Below are 24,480 nucleotides of genomic sequence, written 5' to 3'. Positions count from 1 at the left end.
AGATTCTTGAAGGTTCTAGGGAGTTCTTGACGTTTCATTCTTCAATAAGGCGTGGAAGACATGTGAGAGGCATGTGATGTGAAGGAAAACCGAATTAGACTTAAGTTATGCTTTAAAAGTCAAATCCATTACAGATTCGGATTACTGCCTGTGCAGATCAGTCAACTTCAACGGAGCATAGAAAATCGCTCAGAGCTCAGAAAATTATGATCTTTATATGGTTGGAAAGCTACAGATGTCTAGTTTCCAGAACTTTTTACATCTCAGCGATATCTATTTTCTAGAGAAAGTTATGGCCATTTTAGTGCACTGAGGTCAAGTCTGCCGGAAATCTACTTTGTGCCAAACAAGTCCTAAATCAACACAACTTTGGAGAAACCAAGTAGAAACGAATTGGGAGTGCCTTGGGACGTTCTCCTATATATACCTTGTGTATTAGACGTCTCAAGGTTGACACATATTCTCCACTATTTCGTTTCTCACCGGTTTGCTCTTGAGTTTCAGGTTTTTGCATCTACAAGTTCCTAGCCGTGCCATCCTCCATCCTAGCCGTGAATTCTACCTTGTGTTGCTGCCTTGGATCTGCTTTGGACCTTGGGACGTAGTCAAGGGTTGTTCATACCATCTTCCCTATGTGTTCTTTACGGTTTAGTGTTCTTGTATTTGTATTTTTCTGTTTTGATTTCTTTATGTGTAAAACCGAAACCATGAGTTAACTTTCTGAATTTTGGATGCAGTTTTGATATGCTTTTCTATGATTGATGTGTTTGTGTGTTTTTGATCTTGATTAATTGCCGAAATATGGAATGATAATCTGGTTTTGTTTTATAGATAACTTTTGCATGTTCTTGTTCTTTGGTTCGAAACATAGAGTGATTGCATGTAATTGGAGCTAGTAATTAGGTAAAACGCTTCGGGACCCTAATTCGATATAGTAGTAAAGGCTTTGTACAAAGGTCGAGATCAGATTATGCATGTAATGAAAAGATTCGCTTCGAGTACTTGAATTTGCATGTTTATTGACTAAACTTTCACTTGCTCTTAATGATTTGAATGCATGAGATTATGAGTCGCTTCGATTGTGTGATACTTGCATTTGAAATATGTTGGTTTGGCGCTTCGTCGATCAATTGCGTAAAGGGAAGTCATATAAGGGACATTGGGCGCTTGTAACTTTGTTTCTTGGTTGATATCTTTCCATGGTAATTACAAGATTAAGGGATGCATGAATATGTTGTTCTTGAAAGGTTCTTGATAAATTGTTTTTCCAAAAATTCTTCTTTTCCCACCTATGTAAATAAAACGTTTTATTCTTTTATTTATTTTCTGAAAATTTATGTTTTTCAATCTTCAAAAACCCCCTATCTTTTATGTTATGTGTTTTTGTATATGTGTAAATAATTAAAATTAACTTAGAGTTTTTAGGTAGCATGTTAACTTAAATAATAAATAAATGTTTTTAAATTCGTGAATAGTGTCTCCGTGAATAGTAAATATGTGTTAGTGTTTTCTAGGAATTAATTTAGTGGTTTTTAGGAAATTGTTTTGTGTTTTTTAGGGATTGCTAAAAAATAGGGATTTCTTTGGTGTTTTTTAGGAATTGTGTTTCTTAGGGATTTTTGGTGGTGTTCTTTAGGGATTTTTGTTTCCTTGTTGTATATGGATTCCCTATGTGATATGGACTTGTAAATTGTGTATAAATAGGAGTGGGATTTCCAAAACCTTTTCTAACTTGTTTTCTCTCTTTCCTTCGAATTCTTTGTGTATATATATGTGATTTTCGTTGCTCTCTATTGTTCATTGTTCTCTAGATTCGTGTGAATGTATGTATGCTCTATCTCTTTTCTTTTGTTGTTCGAAATTTATGCATGCTTGTTCTTGTAAACTTGTAATATTTTCGTAAAAACTTATATGTTTGTTCTTTGACTTCGTAAATTGTATATTCTATTCTTTAATTTGTTTCTCACATGTTAGCACCCTCAATCCCCGGTTTGTTCGATACCCTATTTGCTCTATACTAATGATGATATTTTTCAGGGTTTAAATTGGCGATGCTTTGCACGTATCACCTTCTTGGAAAGATACTTCCCAGCTTCCAAGGTCATCACACTCAGGAAGAAGCTCAGTGGAATTGAACAAGCTCCAGATGAATCCTATTCTGCCTATTATGAGAGGTTCAACTCCTTACTTGCTCAATGTCCTCAACATCAGATGAAGGATGAGACCCTACTGACATGCTTTTATGAGGGACTCTTACCCTTAGAGAGGCAAATGCTTGATGCTGCAGCTGGAGGAGCTTTTGTGGACAAGTCACCTGCAGATGGAAAGGAACTTATTGAGAATCGTGCCCTCAACAGTCAACAATATGAGGGTATAGGGCACTCCATTCGAAAGGTACATGAAGTGGGCAGGAATAATGCCATTGAGGATCAACTGAATAAGCTCACCTTGCTCATGAACCAAGTCATAAGTTCCAAAGGACCTAGTGCATCCATAGCTTGTGGGGTATGCTCTATGCAAGGGCATGTTACTGATCAATGCCCTCAACTCAATGAAAATGGAGGATGGGAATCTGCCAATGCTATTGGAGGATACCAAGGGGGATTTCAAGGAGGATATCAGGGAGGACCTCAACGTCCTAGACATGACCCTTATTCCAATACTTATAACCCAGGATGGAGGGACCATCCCAACTTCAAGTGGACCAACAATGACAATGTTCAGAATCCTCTTGGTGGGAACTTTCAACGTCCTCAAGGGCCTACTTTTCAACGTCCTCAAGCTCCTTACATGCCTCCTCCTCAACAGAACTCTGGGAATTCCAATTCCCATTATGATAAGACGTTGGAGGCCTTGACTGCTTCTACACAAGCCTTGACAAACTCTACTCAGGCTTTAATCCAAGGGCAACAGACCCATACTAAGGACATTGCAGAACTCAAGAAGCAGATGGGCCAAGTTGTGGATTTCATGAGCAAGATTCATGAGAATGGGAAGCTCCCTAGTGTCACAATACCTAATCCTAAGGGTAATGTGGAGAATGCATCAGTTGTGACTACAAGGAGTGGAAGGCCATTTGTGGATCAACCCAAGCCACCCAAGAAGGCCCAAGTGAGCATAGAGATTGAGGAAGACCATGAACCCACAAAGTTGGGTATTGAAAAGGACCCTGCAACGTCCAAGGAAGAACTCAAGGCGTCCTCCCCACCAAAGGCCAAACCGGATATTCAAGGTATTAATTCCAACTTATCCAATTCGGTTATTGCTAACCCTTCTTCTTCTTGCATGCCCTTCCCACGCAGGTTTGCCAAATCCAAGAAGGATGAAAGTGACCAAGCTATCTTGGAAACTTTCAAGAAGGTGCAAGTAAACTTACCCCTCCTAGAGGCCATCAAACAAGTCCCTAAGTATGCCAAGTTCCTTAAAGAGCTTTGCACTACTAGGAGAGTAAACCGTGAAAAGGAGGTGGTAAAGGTAAGTGAGAACGTTTCTGCCTTGATTCAGAGGAAGATTCCTCCAAAGTGTAAGGATCCTGGAAGCTTTACTATTCCATGTACTATTGGTAACTCCAGATTTAAGAATGCCATGCTAGATCTAGGTGCATCTGTTAATGTTATGCCCTACTCTGTTTATGAAACCCTAGGTCTAGGGGAACTTAAATCTGATAATGTTATCATTCAGTTAGCTGACAGATCCAATGCATACCCTAGAGGTTTGTTGGAGGATGTGCTTGTGCAGGTTAACCATCTTATCTTCCCAGCTGATTTTTATGTGTTGGAAATGGAGGACTCCCCTGTGAGTTCCACTCTTTTGCTTTTGGGACGTCCTTTCTTAAGGACAGCTAGGACGAAGATAGATGTGTATGCAGGCTCTCTCACCATGGAGTTTGATGGTGACGTTATTGGCTTCAACATTTTTGAAGCCATGAGGTATCCTCTTGATATAAATGACTGTTATTCTATTGATATTTTGGATGACCTTGCCCAGAAAATGTTTGAGGCCATGAATGAGGATACCCTAGCCACAACACTCGAACAAGGAGTAGGGTATACAAAAGGTGGTGCCATTATCTCAGAGGAGGAATTGAAGGACACTTGTGAAGGAAAGATAATTGAAAACGTCTCCTTCCTTGAAGCATCCCCTTATATAGGTAAGTCTAATTCTCCTTTGTCCATTCAGTTATCTACTAACAAGACTTTACCTTCAGTGGTCCAGGCCCCAGAACTTGAGCTTAAACCTCTTCCAGACCATTTGAAGTATGTCTACTTAGGAGACAAGGAAACCTTACCAGTGATAGTGTCCTCTGCACTTACGACTCCACAAGAAGAGAAGTTGGTGGAGATGCTGAAGCAACACAAGACCGCCATAGGATGGACATTGGCGGACATCAAGGGAATTAGCCCTACAACTTGCGTCCATAGGATACTTCTAGAGGAGGGGTCTAAACCCACTAGAGAGGCTCAACGTCGTCTCAACCCTCCAATGATGGAAGTTGTGAAGAAGGAGGTTATCAAACTCCTAGATTGTGGGGTGATCTACCCCATTTCAGACTCCAAGTGGGTCTCTCCAGTTCAGGTTGTGCCCAAGAAATCTGGGGTAACTGTGGTGAAGAATGCTGAGAACGAACTGGTGCCCCAAAGGACAGTCACAGGTCACAGAGTGTGCATTGATTACAGGAAGCTCAACGCAACAACAAGGAAAGATCACTTTCCTCTTCCATTCACAGATCAGATGCTTGAGCGCCTAGCTGGACATGACTACTACTGCTTCTTGGATGGCTACTCAGGCTACAATCAGATTGCCATAGCCAATGAAGATCAAGAGAAGACTACCTTCACTTGCCCCTTTGGGACGTTTGCCTATAGACGTATGCCCTTTGGCCTTTGCAACGCTCCCGGTACCTTTCAGAGGTGTATGGTAAGTATCTTTTCAGATTATATTGAGAAAATCATAGAGGTATTTATGGATGACTTTTCAGTCTTTGGAAAGAATTTCGATGATTGTCTTAATAATCTGGAAATAATTCTCAAACGTTGCATGGAAACTAACCTTGTACTTAATTGGGAGAAATGCCATTTTATGGTTAAACAAGGAATAGTTTTAGGACATATTGTCTCTGCTAGGGGAATAGAGGTCGATAAGGCCAAGGTTGATATTGTGCGTTACTTACCCTCTCCCACTTCTGTGAGAGAGATTCGTTCTTTTCTTGGCCATGCAGGTTTTTATAGGAGGTTTATCAAGGACTTCTCCAAGATTTCGAGACCTCTATGTCAACTACTCCAGAAGGATGTGCCCTTTCACTTTGACAAGGAATGTCAAGATGCTTTTGACAAGCTTAAGGAGTTGTTGACGTCAGCCCCCATCATGCTACCTCCAGATTGGTCCTTGCCCTTTGAGTTGATGTGTGATGCCTCTGACTATGCAGTTGGAGCTGTTTTGGGGCAAAGGAAGGACAAACGACCCTATGCCATCTACTACGCCTCAAGGACTCTGAATGATGCACAAATGAATTATTCCACCACAGAGAAAGAGCTCCTTGCAGTCGTCTTTGCCCTTGAAAAGTTTCGTTCCTACTTACTTGGTACCAAGGTAATTATTTATACTGACCATGCAGCTTTGAAGTACTTGATGACCAAGAAGGAGGCGAAACCTAGGCTTATCAGATGGGTCCTACTCTTACAAGAGTTTGACGTTGAAATCAAGGACAAGAAGGGTAGTGAAAACGTGGTAGCTGACCACTTGAGTCGTTTGGTGCATGCAGAAGACCCCCTCCCTCTGGTGGAGACGTTTCCAGATGAGCAGCTCTTTGGACTTCAGGTAAGTGAACCATGGTATGCTGATATTGTGAACTATATTGTTTCTAGGAAGATTCCTGATACCATGTCACGTGCTCATAGAGATAGGCTTAAGAAAACTGTTAAGCAATATGTTTGGGATGAACCTTATTTGTGGAAATATTGCTCTGATCAACTTATTAGGAGATGTGTGCCTGACCATGAACATAATGCCATACTTTCTTTTTGCCATTCTAAAGCATGTGGAGGTCACTTTGGGTCTAAAAAGACTGCTTTTAAGGTGTTAGAGTCTGGGTTCTTTTGGCCAACGTTATTTAAGGATGCACATGCATATTGTTTAACTTGTGATAGATGCCAACGAACCGGAAATCTAAGTTCTAGAGATCAAATGCCATTGTCTAATATTATAACTGTTGAAATATTTGATGTCTGGGGCATAGATTTCATGGGACCTTTCCCTTCATCTTTTGGGTTTCTATATATCTTACTTGCAGTGGATTATGTTTCCAAATGGGTGGAAGCAAAGGCCACTCGAACTAATGACTCTAAGGTTGTTGCAGATTTTATCAAGTCTAACATCTTTAGCAGGTTTGGAATGCCTAGAGTTCTCATTAGTGATGGTGGATCCCACTTTTGCAATCGGACGATTGAGGCCTTGTTGAAGAAATATGATGTTACCCATAAGGTTTCTACACCTTATCACCCCCAAACTAGTGGGCAGGCTGAGGTCTCAAATCGTCAGATCAAGGGGATATTGGAAAAGACTGTGAACCCCAACAGGAAGGATTGGTCCCTACGCTTGGAGGATGCTTTGTGGGCCTACAGAACTGCATACAAGACTCCCATAGGTATGTCCCCATATCGAATTGTTTATGGCAAACCTTGCCATTTACCTGTGGAGTTAGAGCACAAAGCTTGGTGGGCTGTGAAGCAGTTCAACAAGGATATTGATGAAGCTGGGCTTCATAGGAAGCTGCAGTTGCAAGAGTTAGAGGAGATTAGGAATGATGCTTTCGAAAGTGCAAACATCTATAAAGAAAAGACTAAGGCATTCCATGATAAAATGATTCGAAGGAAGACTTTTGTTGTGGGTCAAAAAGTTCTTCTCTTCCATTCTCGTCTCAAACTCTTCCCAGGTAAACTTCGTTCTCGTTGGATTGGACCTTTTGTTATCACTAATGTGTTTTCTCATGGAGCTGTGCAGATAAAGAGTGAACAAACAGGTAACGAGTTCAAAGTGAATGGCCATCGCTTGAAACCTTACTATGAGGCCTTTGTGGAACACGAAGTGGAGGAAGTACCCCTCCAAAACGTTCCACCTCTTGAGGATTAAATGGAGGTACAAGTCTAGGCTGAAAGACTATAAACATTAAGCGCTGCTTGGGAGGCAACCCAATTCAGAAGTAGCTGTGGAGGAGCCTTCAACGCAGATTTGCTCTTTTTCCTCCCTACTTCTTTATTTTATGCTTTTTATTTTGTTTTTCTTTGAACCTTATTTTCATAAATTTCATCCTTATATGCTTAAGTATTTCATTGCATGCTTATGATTGATTACATTGAGGACAATGCAATATTTAAGTGTGGGGGAAGGGATTTATATTGTGAGTCTTTTATTTTTGAGTCATATATTGGAAAATACAAAAAAAATCGAAAAATGTCATAAAAATAAAAATTTCGTTGCTTTTGTTTTTGTTTTGAGTCTTAGGATGCCCTTTCAACTGTCTAGGATGATTCTATATCTCTGAAATCATGACTAAAAGAGGATCACGAAATTGAGATAACTTAAAATGGTATTCTTTGGTTAATTGAGATATATGAAAAATACATGCCTTGTAGTGGATATGGATCTCGTAACTTTGGTACAGAATATGAGCATGTTAAGATGAGTTTTGATTCATATAAACCCATGGGAGATAATTGAACCATGTTCCTTTTTCTTGGAGTGAAAATGAAAATATATTCTTAATTTCTTGGCGATGTTTTGATGATCTCATTATTCTTTCATCTTGATTGACTACTTGCCATAGATTAAGTTTGATGGACTAGAGAATGCTAGAATTCACTCTTGTGCTTGTTGAGACGTTATATCAATATATGGCCCTGATTCTGGAAGGGATAGAGGCACCCTAGGAACTACCACCATTGCCAAATGAACCTGTGTCCCTAATTGTGCCCGTCGTGGGACTCCCCTAGATAAACCCCTTTGAGCCTACGTTAAGCCTTTTCTTTCATCACCCTTAAAATCTTTAACCTAAGCCTTAGTATAGCTATAACCCTACCCTTTGTCCTAAGGACTTAGTGGAGCTAAATTGAGATTTTACTTGAAGATTTGACGTCAATATTGAAGAATAAGAAGAGGTGAAGGTTCAAGTGTGGGGGTAAACTTGTCCATAAACGAAAAATGTATGAAAAAGCCGAGAAAATGAAAAGAAAAGAAAAATGTACACGGCTAGAAAAGAAAAGAAAGAAATATCTATGGATTTTAGTCCCCCATACTTAGTGATTTCGGAGTTTACTTTAAATTGAAGGCCCACTACAGAAAAATTTGGCCTTTGTCCATTTCACTAGAGTCAAGGGAAGTTTACATTGAAGATTGGGCCCAACATGAAGACATTTGGCCCTTTTATGTGATCTATATGGGGAAGTGACGTTTTTGAAATGCCTTGGTGGATTTTTCGAGATCTCTACTTTCATATGAGCTCTACTAGGTTTTAGGACAATTTGATAAATCCTCACCTTTCGTTTCTTTAAACCTCGAGCCTGAGCCCCATTACAACCTTTGAGAAGACCTTCTTGATCCTTAAGATGGGACAGCCCTTGATGTGGAGATGAGTTACAAGAGTTGAACCTATGGCTTGGGTCCATCTGTGCAAGTAGTTGATATCCTTCATGAGATCTTTAAAAGAAAATTATACTTGTGCTTTCGTTTCTTACATTATGTGATATACTTGCTATCTTTCACATATAATTGAGTGTATAAGCTTTTAAGCATTGCCATGATCTGAGAGAAGAAAGAGTGGATATACCTTGTGAGGAATTGAATCAAACTTGTTTGAAGCATGCTTAACAGAAACCATCACCATTGTTTCAACCAAGTCCTACTTGTGTATATGTGAATTATGTGTTTTAATTAACTCTCGAATGCCTAAACATTGATTCTTGGTAAAGTGCTAATCTTGGTGTTGTGAAAGTAAGAGATTGCTGAGACAAATAGTTGAAGGGCTGATACGCTCAAAGCAAGCGCATAATTTAACCCTGAAATGTCATTAGTAGTATAAAGTAAATAGGGATCGTTCTATTCCGGGGATTGAGGGTACACCTGTCATTGTCAAACAATTAAACAATTAAAATTAAAACAAAGTATATTATTTACACATATGCACATTATTTACGAATTAAAAGGGGGTTTTTGATTTTGGTTTTTTCTGAAAATTAAACTAAGTTAACAAAATAATTAAAATGCTAAAACATAAAAATATAAATGGAATGCAAGAACAAAGATCAAAATCGAAACATATGATTAAAATTAATCCAAGTTCATCATTGTTCATCATAGTCATGCAAGAGGAATTGATCATGTGAAACGTTCAAAGCAAACATTTTCCCATATTTTACTTTCAACGCTAATTAATCTAAGTGAAAGCACATAGACTAATCCTATCAAACATGCATTCAAGCCCTAGAAAGCTAGTCAATCATACATGTTTAACGCAATAAGCACCTAGAAAGGCTATCAATTCAAATGTGCAACTTAGTATGAAAAAGTCCACCTAATTGCAATCTTCTTTGATTAAATTCGGTTTTTGTACAAAACCTTTACTACTTATTGATTCAAGAACACAAAACCAAAAAGTTGATTCATGTTCTTAAATTCGTAGCACCAATTATATAAAAACCCTAAAAGTTTCGAACCCTTTAAGATTAACATACAAAAGATTTCTATCATGCAAATTTAATCAAACACTCACACATAAGCAACCATAAATCGCAAAACATGAATCTGAAAATTAGTAATTAACCATAAAATTTCAGAATTCGAAAATTGTTCAAACACATGTGTCAACTAGGGCATAACCAACGAAAATTACAAAGCAAAGGTTACAAGGAGAATCGGATTACACCGTGATGAAGATGGGATGAATGGTCTCTTGAATTTCGAAAGCAATCTTCAAGGATGGTGATGGATGATGTGCACGGCTTGTCCTCTTCTTCCTTGGCCTTGCTTGAACTTCGTGGTTGCCCTAGAGGATGGAGAAGAACACGGCTAAGCTAGAGAGAGTTTTCTGATTTTTTCTAAAGTTGTAAAACGCAAAAGTGGGAACCCTTGACGTTGAGAGAAGAGAGGAATATATAGGGGACGGCCCCTAGGTCTCCATGCCGTCCAAAACCCTAGAAAAGCTCACGGCTATTGCTTGCACTTCCACATAATTTCCTCCAATGACTTCTTGCCACATAAGCCCTATGAGGTGTCTCAACCAATCACATAATTTCCTAGAATATTTCCCTTGATTTTCTTGCCGAAATTCTTGAGATAATTTCTGATTTTCTGTCTTTAAATTCGGCCAAAACTCTTTAGGGAATGTAGGAATGTATCTAGTCTTCATTTGAGCTTTTCTTGGTCTCCACCTTTTTCTCTTTCCTTAAAACTCTCTAGGGAATATCTTTGCCGTCCAAAACCCTAGGATTTTCACGTCCTCCCTTGTTTATCTCTTCCTTTTTCACGGCAAAGCTTCTAGGGTTTATCTCCAAGTATTTTCTTTCCATAAAAATAGCCCTAGATAATCTCCCTAGAAAATCTCTTTTTAATTTCTGATTTTTGGACGCCTCTTCCTTGTTTCTCTCTTGCAAATTCACGGCAAAACATCTTTGAGGCTAGGGTTTGCGTCACAAACCCTAGTTCCATGGGCTTTGGTGGGCTTTTATCCAATTAGCCGAAAATCCAACAAGTCTTGAGAGTTTTTGGGCCTCCATGCGTCACTTCTATGCCATGTCATCTTCCAACGTCACAACACTTTATTTTTTTCCATTTCTTTTCATAGTTGCGTTGGAAACTTCATTGGTAAGCTCTCCTCCATTTCGCAGGGTTTCCTGGTTGCACTAGGAAAACTTCTTTCCTTCATTTCTGCTCATTTCTGTGGCTCATTGTTCTTCATCTTTGCTCCCCTTGGTGATCGCAAGCTCCTCTTTCCATTTGTGAGTTCATTTCCACTTTCTAGCTCGGAGGTCCTGAAAATAGAAACTAGTAAGAAAAATAGAAACTTTCTAAAATGAAAAATGGCAACTTTCCTAAACTGAAAATGGGAAACTTTCTAAAAATGAAAAATAGAAACTACTGAAAATGGAAACTTACTAAAAATGATAAATAGAAACTACAAAAATAGAAACTTTCTACAAATAGGAACTTTCCCAATCAAAGAATGGAAACTTTCCTAAACAGAGTTTTACTAAGGAAATGACGCAAGAAATGTAAGGAAATGCAGTTAAAACGTCGCATTAAAATGCTCCTATCAAATTCCCCCACACTTAGCTTTTGCTAGTCCCTTAGCAAAATCAAACAAAGACACACACTAAGACTCAACGAAAATTAAAGACTCAAACAAACAAAGACTCTATTGCCCTTTAACTTTTTGTCTCAGCAATCTCTTACTTTCACAACACCAAGATTAGCACTTCACCAAGAATCAATGTTTAGGCATTCGAGAGTTAATTAAAACACATAATGCACATATACACAAGTAGGACTTGGTTGGAACAGTGGTGATGGTTTCTGTTAAGCATGCTTCAAACAAGTTTGATTCAATTCCTCACAAGGTATATCCACTCTTTCTTCTCTCAGATCATGGCAATGCTTAAAAGCTTATACACTCAAGTATATGTGAAAGATAGCAAGTATATCACATAATGCAAGAAACGAAAGCACAAGTATAATTTTCTTTAAAGATCTCATGAAGGATATCAACTACTTGCACAGATGGACCCAAGCCATAGGTTCAACTCTTGTAACTCATCTCCACATCAAAGGCTGTCCCATCTTAAGGATCAAGAAGGTCCCCTCAAAGGTTGTAATGGGGCCATGGCTCAAGGTTTAAAGAAACGAAGGGTAAGGAATTTAACAAAGTGTCCTAAAAACCTAGTAGAGCTTATGTAAATGTAGAGAGTCCTCGAAAAATCCACCAAGGCATTTCAAAAACGTCACTTCCCCATATAGGTCACATAAAAGGGCCAAATGTCTTCATGTTGGGCCCAATCTTCAATGTAAACTTCCCTTGACTCTAGTGAAATGGACAAAGGCCAAATTTTTCTGTAGTGGGCCTTCAATTCAAAGCAAACTCCAAGATCACTAAGTATGGGGTACTAAAGTCCATAAACATATTCTCTTTTCTTTTTCTTAGCCGTTTACATATTTTCATTTTTTCCTTTTTCTTTTTCTCGGCTTTTTTGATACGTGCAAAGCATCGCCAATTTAAACCCTGAAAAATATCATCATTAGTATAGAGCAAATAGGGTATCGAACAAACCGGGGATTGAGGGTGCTAACATGTGAGAAACAAATTAAAGAATAGAATATACAATTTACGAAGTCAAAGAACAAACATATACAAGTTCACGAAAATATTACAAGTTTACAAGAACAAGCATGCATAAATTTCGAACAACAAAAGAAAAGAGATAGAGAACATACATACATTCACACGAAATTAGAAAGAAAAGAATGAGAGAACAACAAAAATCACAAGTATATATATAGGCATGAACGAAATTAGAGAGAAAACTAAGTTAGAAAAGGTTTTGGAATCCCACTCCTATTTATACACAATTTACAAATCCATATCACATAGGGAATCCATATACAACAAGGATTACTAATTATTATTTAATTAGAATACTTAATCTCTAAGAAAACAAAATCCCTAAAAAACACCAAGAGAATCCCTAAATTTTAGCAATCCCTAAAAAACACAAAACAAATCCCTAAAAACCACTAAATTAATTCCTAGAAAACACCAACACATATTTACTATTCACGGATCACTATTCACGAATTTAAAAACAATTTTTAATTTATTTTACTATTTATATGAACATGCTACCTAAAAACTCTAAGTTAATTTTAATTATTTACACAAACAAGAAAACATAAAGATGGGGGGTTTTTTTGAAGATTGAAAACTAGAATTTTCGAAAACATTAAAAGAATTAAAAACAAGAAAACGTTTTATTTTACAAAGGTGGGAAAAGAAGGATTTTTTCGAAAACAATTCATCAAGAACCTTTCAAGAACAACATATTCATGCATCCCTTAATCTTGTTAATTACCATGGAACATCATCAACCAAGAAACAAAGATCAACGCAACCAATGTCCCCTATTTTACTTTCCTTTACTTTGTCAATTAAGCAACGCACTTAATCCAACATATTTCAAACGCAGGTATCACACAATCAACGCAACTCATGATCTCATGCATTCAAATCATTAAGAACAAGTGAAAGTTTGGTCAATGAACATGCAAATCTAAGTACTCAACGCAAGTCAATTCATCACATGCATAATCTGATTTCGACCTTTGTCCAAAGCCTTTACTACTTAAGTGAATTAGGGTTACAACGCATAAACCTAATTACTAGCTCCAATTACATGCAATCACTCTAAGTTTCGAACCAAAGAACAAGAACATGCAAGAGTTTTCCATAAAACAAAATCAGATCATCATTCCATAAAATCGGCAATCAACAAGAATCAAACACACATAAACACATCAAACATTGAAAAGACTATCCAAATCGCATTCAAAAATCAAAGTATCAAATCATTGTTTCGGTTTTACACAAAAGAAATTCAAAAACAGAAAATCTAACTACAAGAACACTAAACCGTGAAGAATACATATGGAAGGTGGTATGAACAACCCTTAGAAACGTCCCAAGGTCCAACGCAGATCCAAGGCAGCGGCACAAAGTGAAGATCACGGCAAAAGTGGAGGATGGCACGGCTAGGAACTTGTAGTAGCGAAAACCTGAAACTCAAGAGCACCCAAGTGAGAAATCGAAATTGTGGAGAAAATTGTTAACCTTGAGACGTCTAATACACAAGGTATATATAGGAGAACGTCTCAAAGCACTCCCAATTCGTTTCTACTTGACTTCTCCAAGTTCTTGTTGATCTAGGACTTGTTTGGCACAAAACAGATTTCCGGCAGTCTTGACCTCAGTGCACTAAAACGGCCATAACTTCCTCTAGAAAATAGATATCGACGAACTGTAATAAGCTCTGGAAACTAGACATCTGTAGCTTTCCAACCATATAAGGATCATAATTTTCTGAGCTCTGAGCGATTTTCTATGCTCCGTTGAAGTTGACTGATCTGCACAGGCAGTAATCCGAATCTGTAATGGATTTGACTTTTAAAGCTTAACTTGAGTCCAATTCGATTTTCCTTCACATCACATGCCTCCCACATGTCTTCCACGCCTTATTGAAGAATGAAACGTCAAGAACTCCCTAGAACCTTTAAGAATCTCACGGCAATTCCAATCCATACTCAACTAGAAATCCAAACTCCACATTGCTTTGAAATCCGAATTCCTTGTTGCTTTCTCTTCCATGTGCACGGCATATGATCTTCTTGAGACTTCTAGATACTTCATGAACGTTCCAAGGCTCTCCTAGTATGAGTAGAACTCCATATGCAAGTAGGTTTCCTAGTTGAATACTGCTTTCTTTTCCGAGATGCTTCTACACTCTTCCGGAACCTTCTTGAGTAATCCTTATCCAACAGGGACTCCTTGTCACACTAGGTTTCCTTATCTGAGTAGAATTGGGTTTCCTTGTCCAAGTAGAACTCCTAGTCCAAGTCAACTTCAGACTCCTACTTCAACTGGGATTCCTTCTCCTAGTCAAACTGGGAAAACTTCCATTTCTTCATTTTTCTTCATTTCTGCGCCACTTGTGCCTTCCTTAGCCATTTTTGGACTTTGAGACTCCATTTTACCTGTAAAAACACTAACTAAGTTAAATTGATCAAGATAAAGGAAATAACTTGGCAAAATATAGGGTTTAAACATTATAAACGTCGCATTTTATGCTCCTATCAAATTCCCCCACACTTAGCTTTTGCTAGTCCCTTAGCAAAATCAACATAACAAACCAAAAGACTAAGAAACAAAAACAAAGAAACCAACGAAAATACTAAGTATAGAAAACGAAAACACAAGGACACAAGGACTCAAACAAAAGAAAACGCAAAAGACACTTAGACAATTTCAAGACACAAACGTAACAAGTAATGACTCCAACGTTGCACACACAAAATGACTTCTAAGCCCTTTAACATATTGTCTCAGCAATCTCATACTTTCAAGTCACCAAGATTAGCACTTAACCAAGCATCACATCTTCAAGATATTCGAGAGCTAATTACAAAATATAATCCACATATAAGCATGTAAGACTTGGGAGTAAACAATGGTGATGGTTTATCTCAACACATTTCAAACAAGTCATGATTCAACCTCACATAGGTATATCACTCTTTCTTCTCTCAGATTCAAGGCTCATGCTTAAAAGCTTATCACTCAATGGTATGTGAAAGATTACAAAGTAGATCACATACATAAGAAACGAAAGCACACATATATTTTCTTTTAAAGATCTCATGAAAGATATCAACTACATGCACGAATGAACCCAAGCCATAAGTTCAACAGTTATAACTCATCTCCACATCAAAGGCTGTCCCATCTTAAGGATCAAAGAGGTCTTACAATTAAGGGTTGTAATGGGGCCAAGGCTTAAGGTTTAAAGAAACGAAGGGATAGGAAAATCACAAAGTATCCTAAAAACCTAGTAGAGCACTTGCTAATGTAGAGAGACTATCTTCGAAATCCACCAAGCTTGCAAAACGTCATGTCCTCCTTCTTGGGCTTATAAAAGGGCCAAGTGTCATCATGTTGGGCCCAAACTTCATCCTAACCTTCTTTTGAACAAGTGTGAATCGGACAAAGACCAAATTCTTCAACAATGGGCCTTCAATTAAAAACAAACTCCAAATCCACTAAGTATAGGGGACTAAAATCCATAGAACTAAACAATAATACACTTTTTTTTTTCTTTAATTGCCGAAATGTATATTCTTGTTTTTTTTTCTTTTCGATTTCTTTTCTTTTTTTTTCTTCTTCGGCAATTACATACAATTTTTCTTATGGACAAGTCTATCCCCACACTTGAACTTCTTCATGCCTTCAAAAATCTTCCTTGACGCCAAAACTCCAAGCAAAGTCTCAAAATAAGCTCCACTAAGTCTTTAGAACAAAGGGTAAGGATGTAACTATACTAGGGTTAAGGGTTAAGGAATTTTGAGGGTGATGAAAGAAAAGGCTTAATGTAGGCTCAAATGGGTTAAACTAGGGGGGTCCCACGACGGGCACAAATGGGGACACAGGCTATATTTGGCAATGGTGGTAAAATCCTAAGTAAGTACCTTTATCCTTTCCAGAATCAGGGCCATATATTGATCATAAACGTCTCAACAAGCATAACAGTGAATTCTAGCATTCTCTAGTCCATTAAACTTAATCTATGGCATGTAATCAATCAAGATGAAAGAATAATGAGATCAACAAAATCATCGCCAAGAAAATTAGAGTATAATTCATTTTTCGTTAATCACTCACAAAGAAAGGGCACATGGCTCAATTACGCATGCATCATATCTACTACACATTCATATGCTTTTCATAAATCATAATTAACCAAAGAATATCATCAAACATTATCTCAATCTTGTGATCCTCTTTTAGCCTTAATTTCAGAGATATAAGCACATCCTAGACAGTTAAAAGGGCATCCTAAGACTCGATCACAAAACATAAACAAAAACACACAAAAGTGACGCAACAAACATGACAAAAACGTTTGGACTTAGGGTTATTTCCCTTCTCCTTTCGGTAACTCCTTTGGAACATGACCAGGTGAAGAGAGGAACGATTTTGGCGGAGCTCAGCTCACTTGATTGACAGGGGACGAGACCCTTTGTCAGCTCTTCTCATATCCAAACTAGACCTTAGACATCACATCCCATTGGATGCGCCTACGATGAAGAAGATATTTACCCAAAATTTATTTTGACTCTAACAATAAATAAACAAAACAAAACAAACAAACAACACATAGAACAAAACCTAAAACACTTTTTATTTTCTGATTTTTCCGATTTTTTATTTTGTTTTCTTTTTATAACCACAAAAACTAGCTAAGTGAAACGTTATACCCTTCCCCCACACTTAAATCATGCATTGTCCTCAATGTATAAACAAGTATAAAGCATACAAAGCATCAAGCAAGCATGGCATAAGAGATAACGCAACAAATCCTAAAACAAAAACAAAGTGTACGAAATTAAAAGAGAAGGGAAGAGTTCAAGAAAGCAAATCTGCGTTGATGGCTCCTCCACAGCTACGGATGAAATGGGTTGCCTCCCATGCAGCGCTTAATGTTTAAAGTCTTTCAGCCTAGACTTGCACCTTCATTTAATCCTCAGTTGGTGGCGCCTCTTGGAGGGGTACATCCTCCACATTGTGCTCCACAAATGCCTCATAGTAAGGCTTGAGACGATGGCCATTCACCTTGAACTCACTTCCAGTTGCAGGGCTCCTTATCTGTATAGCACCATGAGAAAAAACTTTAGTAACAAGAAAAGGACCAACCCATCTAGAACGCAACTTACCAGGAAAAAGTCTTAATCTAGAATGAAATAAAAGAACTTTTTGACCAACTATAAAGGTCTTTCCACGAATCATCTTATCATGAAAAGCCTTTGTCTTTTCCTTGTAAATCCGTGCACTATCATAGGCCTCATTTCGAATTTCCTCAAGCTCATTGAGTTGCAACTTTCTGTGGAGTCCAGCTTCGTCCAGATCCAAGTTGAATGTCTTAACTGCCCACCAAGCTTTATGCTCCAACTCCACAGGCAAGTGACAAGGCTTTCCATACACCAAACGAAATGGTGACATCCCAATTGGTGTCTTGTAGGCCCTCCTATATGCCCAAAGAGCATCATCCAAACGTTGGCTCCAATCCTTCCTTGAAGGTCCCACGGTTTTCTCAAGTATCCTCTTGATCTCCCTATTCGAAACTTCTGCTTGTCCACTTGTTTGAGGATGATAAGGCGTTGAAACCTTATGTGTCACATGATATTTCCTAAGCAAAGCTTCAATGGTTTTGTTGCAAAAGTGAGAACCTCCATCACTAATGATAGCTCTAGGCATGCCAAACCTATTCAAGATGTTAGACTTTATAAACTCTGCAACAACCTTAGAATCATTAGTCCTGGTGGCTTTCGCTTCCACCCACTTAGAAACATAATCAACAGCCAAAAGAATATAAAGAAAACCATTAGATGAAGGAAAAGGTCCCATAAAATCAATACCCCATATATCAAAAATTTCGACAACAACTATAGAATTCAAAGGCATTTGATCTTTAGGTCCTAAATTACCGGTTCTTTGGCATCTATCACATGTCATACAGAATTCATATGCATCTTTAAACAAAGTAGGCCAATAAAAACCACATTCCAACACCTTCCTAGCAGTTCTATCAGAGCCAAAGTGACCACCACATTGTCTAGAATGGCAAAACTCAAGTATAGCTTTTTGTCCAGTATTAGGCACACATCTCCTTATCAATTGATCAGAACCATATTTCCACAAGTAAGGATCATCCCAAACATATTGCCTAGCTAAATTCTTAAGTCTAGCACGTTGAGCACTTAGCATATTACTAGGAAACGTTTTAGACACCAAGTAGTTAACAATATCAGCATACCAAGGCTCACTTACCTGGATTCCGAAGAGTTGTTCATCCGGAAACATCTCCACTATAGGTATGGCGTCCTCCTCACTCACTAGTCTGCTCAAGTGGTCTGCCACAACGTTGTCAGAGCCCTTCTTGTCCTTGATCTCCACATCAAACTCTTGAAGCAAGAGTATCCAACGAATTAGCCTTGGTTTTGCCTCCTTCTTTGACATTAGGTACCTTAAAGCTGCATGATCAGAATAAATAATAACTTTAGTACCTAATAAATAAGATCGAAATTTTTCTAAGGCAAAAACAACAGCTAAAAGTTCTTTTTCAGTTGTAGAGTAATTGAGTTGAGCATCATTGAGTGTCCTTGACGCATAGTAGATGGCATAAGGCTTCTTGTCCTTCCTTTGGCCTAGCACGGCCCCAATGGCATAGTCTGAGGCGTCACACATGATCTCAAAGGGAAGAGACCAATCTGGAGGAAGCATGATGGGAGCAGACGTCAGAAGCTCCTTTAAAGCATTGAATGCATCCTTGCAATCCTCCTTGAACTCAAATGCCACTTCTTTTTGGAGAAGACGACATAGAGGTCTAGAAATCTTGGAGAAATCCTTGATGAAGCGCCTGTAGAAACCTGCATGTCCAAGAAAAGAGCGGACCTCCCTCACACTTGTGGGGTATGGTAAGTACTTAACAAGATCTACTTTAGCTTTATCAACTTCTATTCCACGTTTTGAAACAATATGCCCTAAGACTATCCCTTGTTTCACCATAAAGTGGCACTTTTCCCAATTAAGCACAAGATTAGTCTCTTCACAACGCCTAAGTATTAGTTCTAAGTTATTTAAGCAATCATCAAAGTCTTTACCAAAAACCGAAAAGTCATCCATAAACACTTCAATAATTTTCTCAATAAAATCAGAAAATATACTTACCATGCACCTCTGAAACGTACCTGGAGCATTGCAAAGTCCGAAAGGCATCCTTCTGTAGGCAAACGTCCCAAATGGACATGTGAATGTTGTTTTCTCTTGATCCTCATTAGCAATGGCGATTTGGTTGTAACCAGAATACCCATCCAGAAAGCAATAGAACTCATGGCCAGCTAACCTCTCAAGCATCTGATCAATGAATGGCAAGGGGAAGTGATCCTTCCTAGTGGTGGCGTTTAGCTTCCTATAGTCTATGCAAACTCTATGTCCAGTCACAGTCCTCTGAGGCACTAACTCATTCTCTGCATTCTTCACAACAGTGATCCCAGACTTCTTTGGCACAACTTGAACTGGTGAAACCCATTTGGAGTCTGAGATAGGGTAAATGACGCCACAATCAAGGAGCTTGATGACCTCCTTCTTCACAACCTCCATCATAGGTGGATTCAAGCGTCTCTGAGCTTCCCTTGTTGGCTTAGCTCCCTCCTCAAGCAAAATTCGATGCACACAAGTGGTAGGGCTAATTCCTCTAATATCCGCTAAAGTCCAACCAATTGCAGACTTGTGTTCCTTAAGCATCTCCACTAATCTATCCTCTTGAGTAGACGTTAATGATGAAGAAATGATCACAGGTAACGTCTCCTTGTCTCCCAAGTAGGCATACTTCAAGTGATCCGGTAATTGCTTAAGTTCTAGAGTAGGTGCCTGAATCACTGAAGGTAAAGGTTTATTAGTAGATGGGGAGATAAACAAAGAAGGACTTGACCTACTCACAAAGGGTGTTGCCTCAAGAGAGGCAACGTTTTCAAGGTGAATTTTCCCATAAGAAACCGTGAGCTCCTCCATAGGTATGGTGGCGCCATTCTCCATGTATCCAACGCCATTTGCAATGGTAGAAGCCATGGTATCCTCCTCCATAATCTCCATGAATTTCTGCGCAAGATCATCAAGTATATCAATAGAAAAACATGTTTGAAAATCAACTAAGGGATACCTCATAGCTTCAAAAATGTTGAAGCCAACGACTTCTCCATCAAATTCCATTGTTAAAGTGCCAGAGTACACATCAATTTTGGTCCTAGCTGTTCTCATAAAGGGACGACCTAGCAAAAGTGGCGTTGACTTGGGAGATGGCTCCTCCATCTCTAGGACATAAAAATCAGCTGGGAAGATTAGGTCACCAACCTGCACAAGCACATCCTCTACTAACCCCTTAGGGTATGCATTAGAACGATCAGCCAATTGAATAATAACATTATCATGCTTAAGTTCACCTAGACTTAGAGTTTCATAAACAGAATAAGGCATGACATTTATAGAAGCTCCTAAATCTAGCATGGCATTTTCGAATCTAGTAGTTCCAATAACACAAGGGACAGAAAAACTTCCTGGATCCTTACACTTTTCTGGCATTCTGCGTTGAAGCACAGCTGAGACATTCTCACTTACCTTAACCACTTCTTTCTCACGGTTTTGCCTCCTTGTGGTACAAAGCTCCTTCAAGAATTTGGCATACTTAGGAATTTGCTTTATGGCCTCAAGGAGGGGGATGTTGATTTGCACCTTCTTAAAAGTTTCCAAGATGGCCTTTTCGGTCTCATCCTTCTTGGACTTAGCATATCTGCTTGGGAAAGGCAAAGGAGAAGAAGATGGATTAGCAATAACCGAATTGAAAGAGTTAGAAACATGTCCTTGAGTATTCGGTTTTGCATTGAAAGGTGGAGACGTCACTTGAGCCATGGACGTTGCAGGGTCATCCTCCTCCTCTATAATGGACGTTGAGACCTTCTTGGGAGGCTTTGGAGGATCTACAAGGGTCTTACCACTCCTTGTAGTGACGACTTTGGCTTGCTCAAAGTGAGGATTAGGGATAGTGCCACTTGGAAGCTTCCCTTGCTCATGAAACTTACCCATAAATTCCACAACTTGACTCATTTGCTTCTTCATCTCATTCACATCCGTGGATATGGCATTGATCTGATTCCCATGATGAGTTTGACCTGCAATCAAAGCTTGAGTAGACTTAGTTAGAGTTCTGATCAATTCATCATTAGAAGAAGAAGAAGAATTTGAATTATAATTAGAATTGAAAGGAGTAGGGTTAGGAGGTTGAGGCTTTTGATAAAAGCCTTGAGGACGTGGTTGGAACCCTTGAGGTGCACTTTGAACATTCTCATTGTCCTTCCAACGAAAATTAGGGTGATCCCTCCATCCAGGATTGTAAGTGTTCGAATATGGATCATTCCTAGGACGTTGGAACCCTTGTTGAAAACCTATGGCGTTGACACCTTCTTGTCCTCCTTCCTCCATGAGTTGAGGGCATTGGTTAGAGGCATGCCCTTGCATAGAACAAACTCCACACACCATGACTTGTCCATGTGATCCCTGAGAGACAATAGAAGTAAGTTTGTTAATTTTCTCTTCCAATTGAGCTAAAGTACTTACCTCATGGACCCTTTCACGTGTGGTGGTGGTCTTGGACCTAGAGTTCCCATATTGTTGTTGATTCAAGGCCCTATTCTCAATAAGGATCATTCCAGCCGCAGGCTCCTTGTCAACAAAAGATCCACCAGAAGCTGCATCTAGCATATCTCTTTCCAAAGGTGTGAGACCATCATAAAAACAAGTGAGCAAGGTCTCATCCTTCATGCCATGTTGAGGGCATTGAGTGATAAGAGACTTGAACCTCTCATAGTATTCTGCGTAGGACTCATCTTGCCCTTGTTGGATGCCACTTATCTTCTTCCTTAACATGATGATGCGAGATGTAGGAAAGTACTTCTCAAGAAACGCCTTCATCATGTCTCCCCAAGATGTAATTCGTCCACTAGGCAACTCGTAGAGCCACTGTTTTGCCTTGTCAGCCAACGAAAATGGGAAGGCCTTCAACTTCAAAATATGCTCATCAGCTCCTTGAGGCTTCATGCTAGTGCAGATGAACTGAAATTCCATCAAGTGGTTGTTGGGATCTTCCATAGGGAGTCCATGGAACGTAGGAAGACGATGAAGCAACCCAGACTTCAACTCAAAATCAGCTGTTAATCCCTCAGCTGCAGCAGGGTAGGTTATGCAGGTTGGCACTCCCCCAGGTGGGATGACTGATGTAGAGAGTTGCCTTATGGTGAGAGCCATTGGTGGTGGTGGTGGTAAAAGTAAAGGTAATGGAGCGTTGGGTGGTTCTTGATGTGGTGGATGTGGGGTATGTGGTGGTGATTGATCAGATGAAGCGATTGAAGCAGCTGATCCTCCTTCTACTTGATGCCCTTCACTATCTATTTCAAGCTCACGAATTTGAAGTGGAGTAGAGACTTGAACGTCAAAGATATCCGAGTTCTGCTTCAACCTCTCAATTCTTTCTTGAATGACGTGGAGGGGCGTTTTGGTGTACTTGGGTGGTTCAGACGATCCAGACATTCATTGATCTGTAGTAAAACGAAAGAACAAAGTTAATAAGGTATAAACAAGACGTGGACCAAGGTGCACACATTAAAACGTCACATATATGCAAGTATACACAAGGCCAACGAAAATTTTTTATAGTGGTTAGTTACAATCTTTTACAACTTTCGAAATAATCAACTTTAATAAGAGAATTGTAAGTCAAAGTTTAGACGTGCGGCCCAGAGATTCTAATGTTAATACAAGTCTCCCCTCCTTAATCTTTTGGTAACTCTTTTCACACAGAGCCAGGTAGTAGAGGAACGATTTTGGCGGAGCTCAGCTCACTTGATTGACAGTGGACGAGACCCTTTGTCAGCACTTCTCGTATCCAATCAACCTAGACACTCTATGCTACTAAGGTGCGCCTACTTGATAAAGGAGGTTGCTTGACAAGTATTAATAAAAGAACTCTCACCTATTCCGTTATGACTTACTTTCTTCTTACCAAAACCAATTTTCTCGAAAATTGTCTAAGTATATGATTTTAATAAAACATCATGGACTATTGTTTTGGACGTGCGGCCCAAGTCCTTGTCTTTACACATATTTTTTCGCAAATCCTTTGGGCAACCTTACTGAAAATGGCCAGTGCGGGGGAGGACGAGCACGAGAGGTAGAAACCATTTTGGCATTGCTTTTCTGATTTCAAAACCCGTCATGAACGTTGTCCCCTTCCTAGTCACCATCTCACATAGGCTATACTTACTAGGATAAGGGAAAATTTAAGTGCAAGACATTTTTCAAGTGTTAACAAAAGCCGCCCTCAACCTTAAGAGACCTAAATTAGGTACTAATAAGGGGTTAAGGCTAATGTCAACAAAAGAGACTTCACCTATTCCATAATAGTTCATAATCCCTTACCAAAATCATACCTTAGTGGCGTTTTTCATCACATGAAGACTTTTCAATCCCCGGCAACGGCGCCAAAAATTGATACGTGCAAAGCATCGCCAATTTAAACCCTGAAAAATATCATCATTAGTATAGAGCAAATAGGGTATCGAACAAACCGGGGATTGAGGGTGCTAACATGTGAGAAACAAATTAAAGAATAGAATATACAATTTACGAAGTCAAAGAACAAACATATACAAGTTCACGAAAATATTACAAGTTTACAAGAACAAGCATGCATAAATTTCGAACAACAAAAGAAAAGAGATAGAGAACATACATACATTCACACGAAATTAGAAAGAAAAGAATGAGAGAACAACAAAAATCACAAGTATATATATAGGCATGAACGAAATTAGAGAGAAAACTAAGTTAGAAAAGGTTTTGGAATCCCACTCCTATTTATACACAATTTACAAATCCATATTACATAGGGAATCCATATACAACAAGGATTACTAATTATTATATAATTAGAATACTTAATCTCTAAGAAAACAAAATCCCTAAAAAACACCAAGAGAATCCCTAAATTTTAGCAATCCCTAAAAAACACAAAACAAATCCCTAAAAACCACTAAATTAATTCCTAGAAAACACTAACACATATT

General features: G+C 38.8%; 1 protein-coding gene across 1 annotated transcript in view; it reads left to right on the top strand.

Annotated features, from left to right (window-relative positions):
• The window catches only part of LOC133730624 (uncharacterized), a gene marked incomplete at its 3' end in the record, with an annotated part of 116,821 nt that overhangs the window by 47,512 nt on the left and 44,829 nt on the right, over positions 1-24,480 (top strand). Inside the window, exons 2-4 of the mRNA XM_062158178.1 lie at positions 4,501-5,250; positions 5,641-5,999; positions 6,135-6,879. Of these exons, the coding sequence (XP_062014162.1) occupies positions 4,501-5,250; positions 5,641-5,999; positions 6,135-6,879 (1,854 nt within the window). The remainder of the gene's footprint in view (positions 1-4,500; positions 5,251-5,640; positions 6,000-6,134; positions 6,880-24,480) is intronic.

This window comes from Rosa rugosa, chromosome 2 (assembly GCF_958449725.1).
Source record: "Rosa rugosa chromosome 2, drRosRugo1.1, whole genome shotgun sequence".
Taxonomy (NCBI): domain Eukaryota; kingdom Viridiplantae; phylum Streptophyta; class Magnoliopsida; order Rosales; family Rosaceae; genus Rosa; species Rosa rugosa.
The sequence above is the reverse complement of the archived record's forward strand: the minus strand, read 5'-3'. Positions and strand labels throughout refer to the sequence as shown.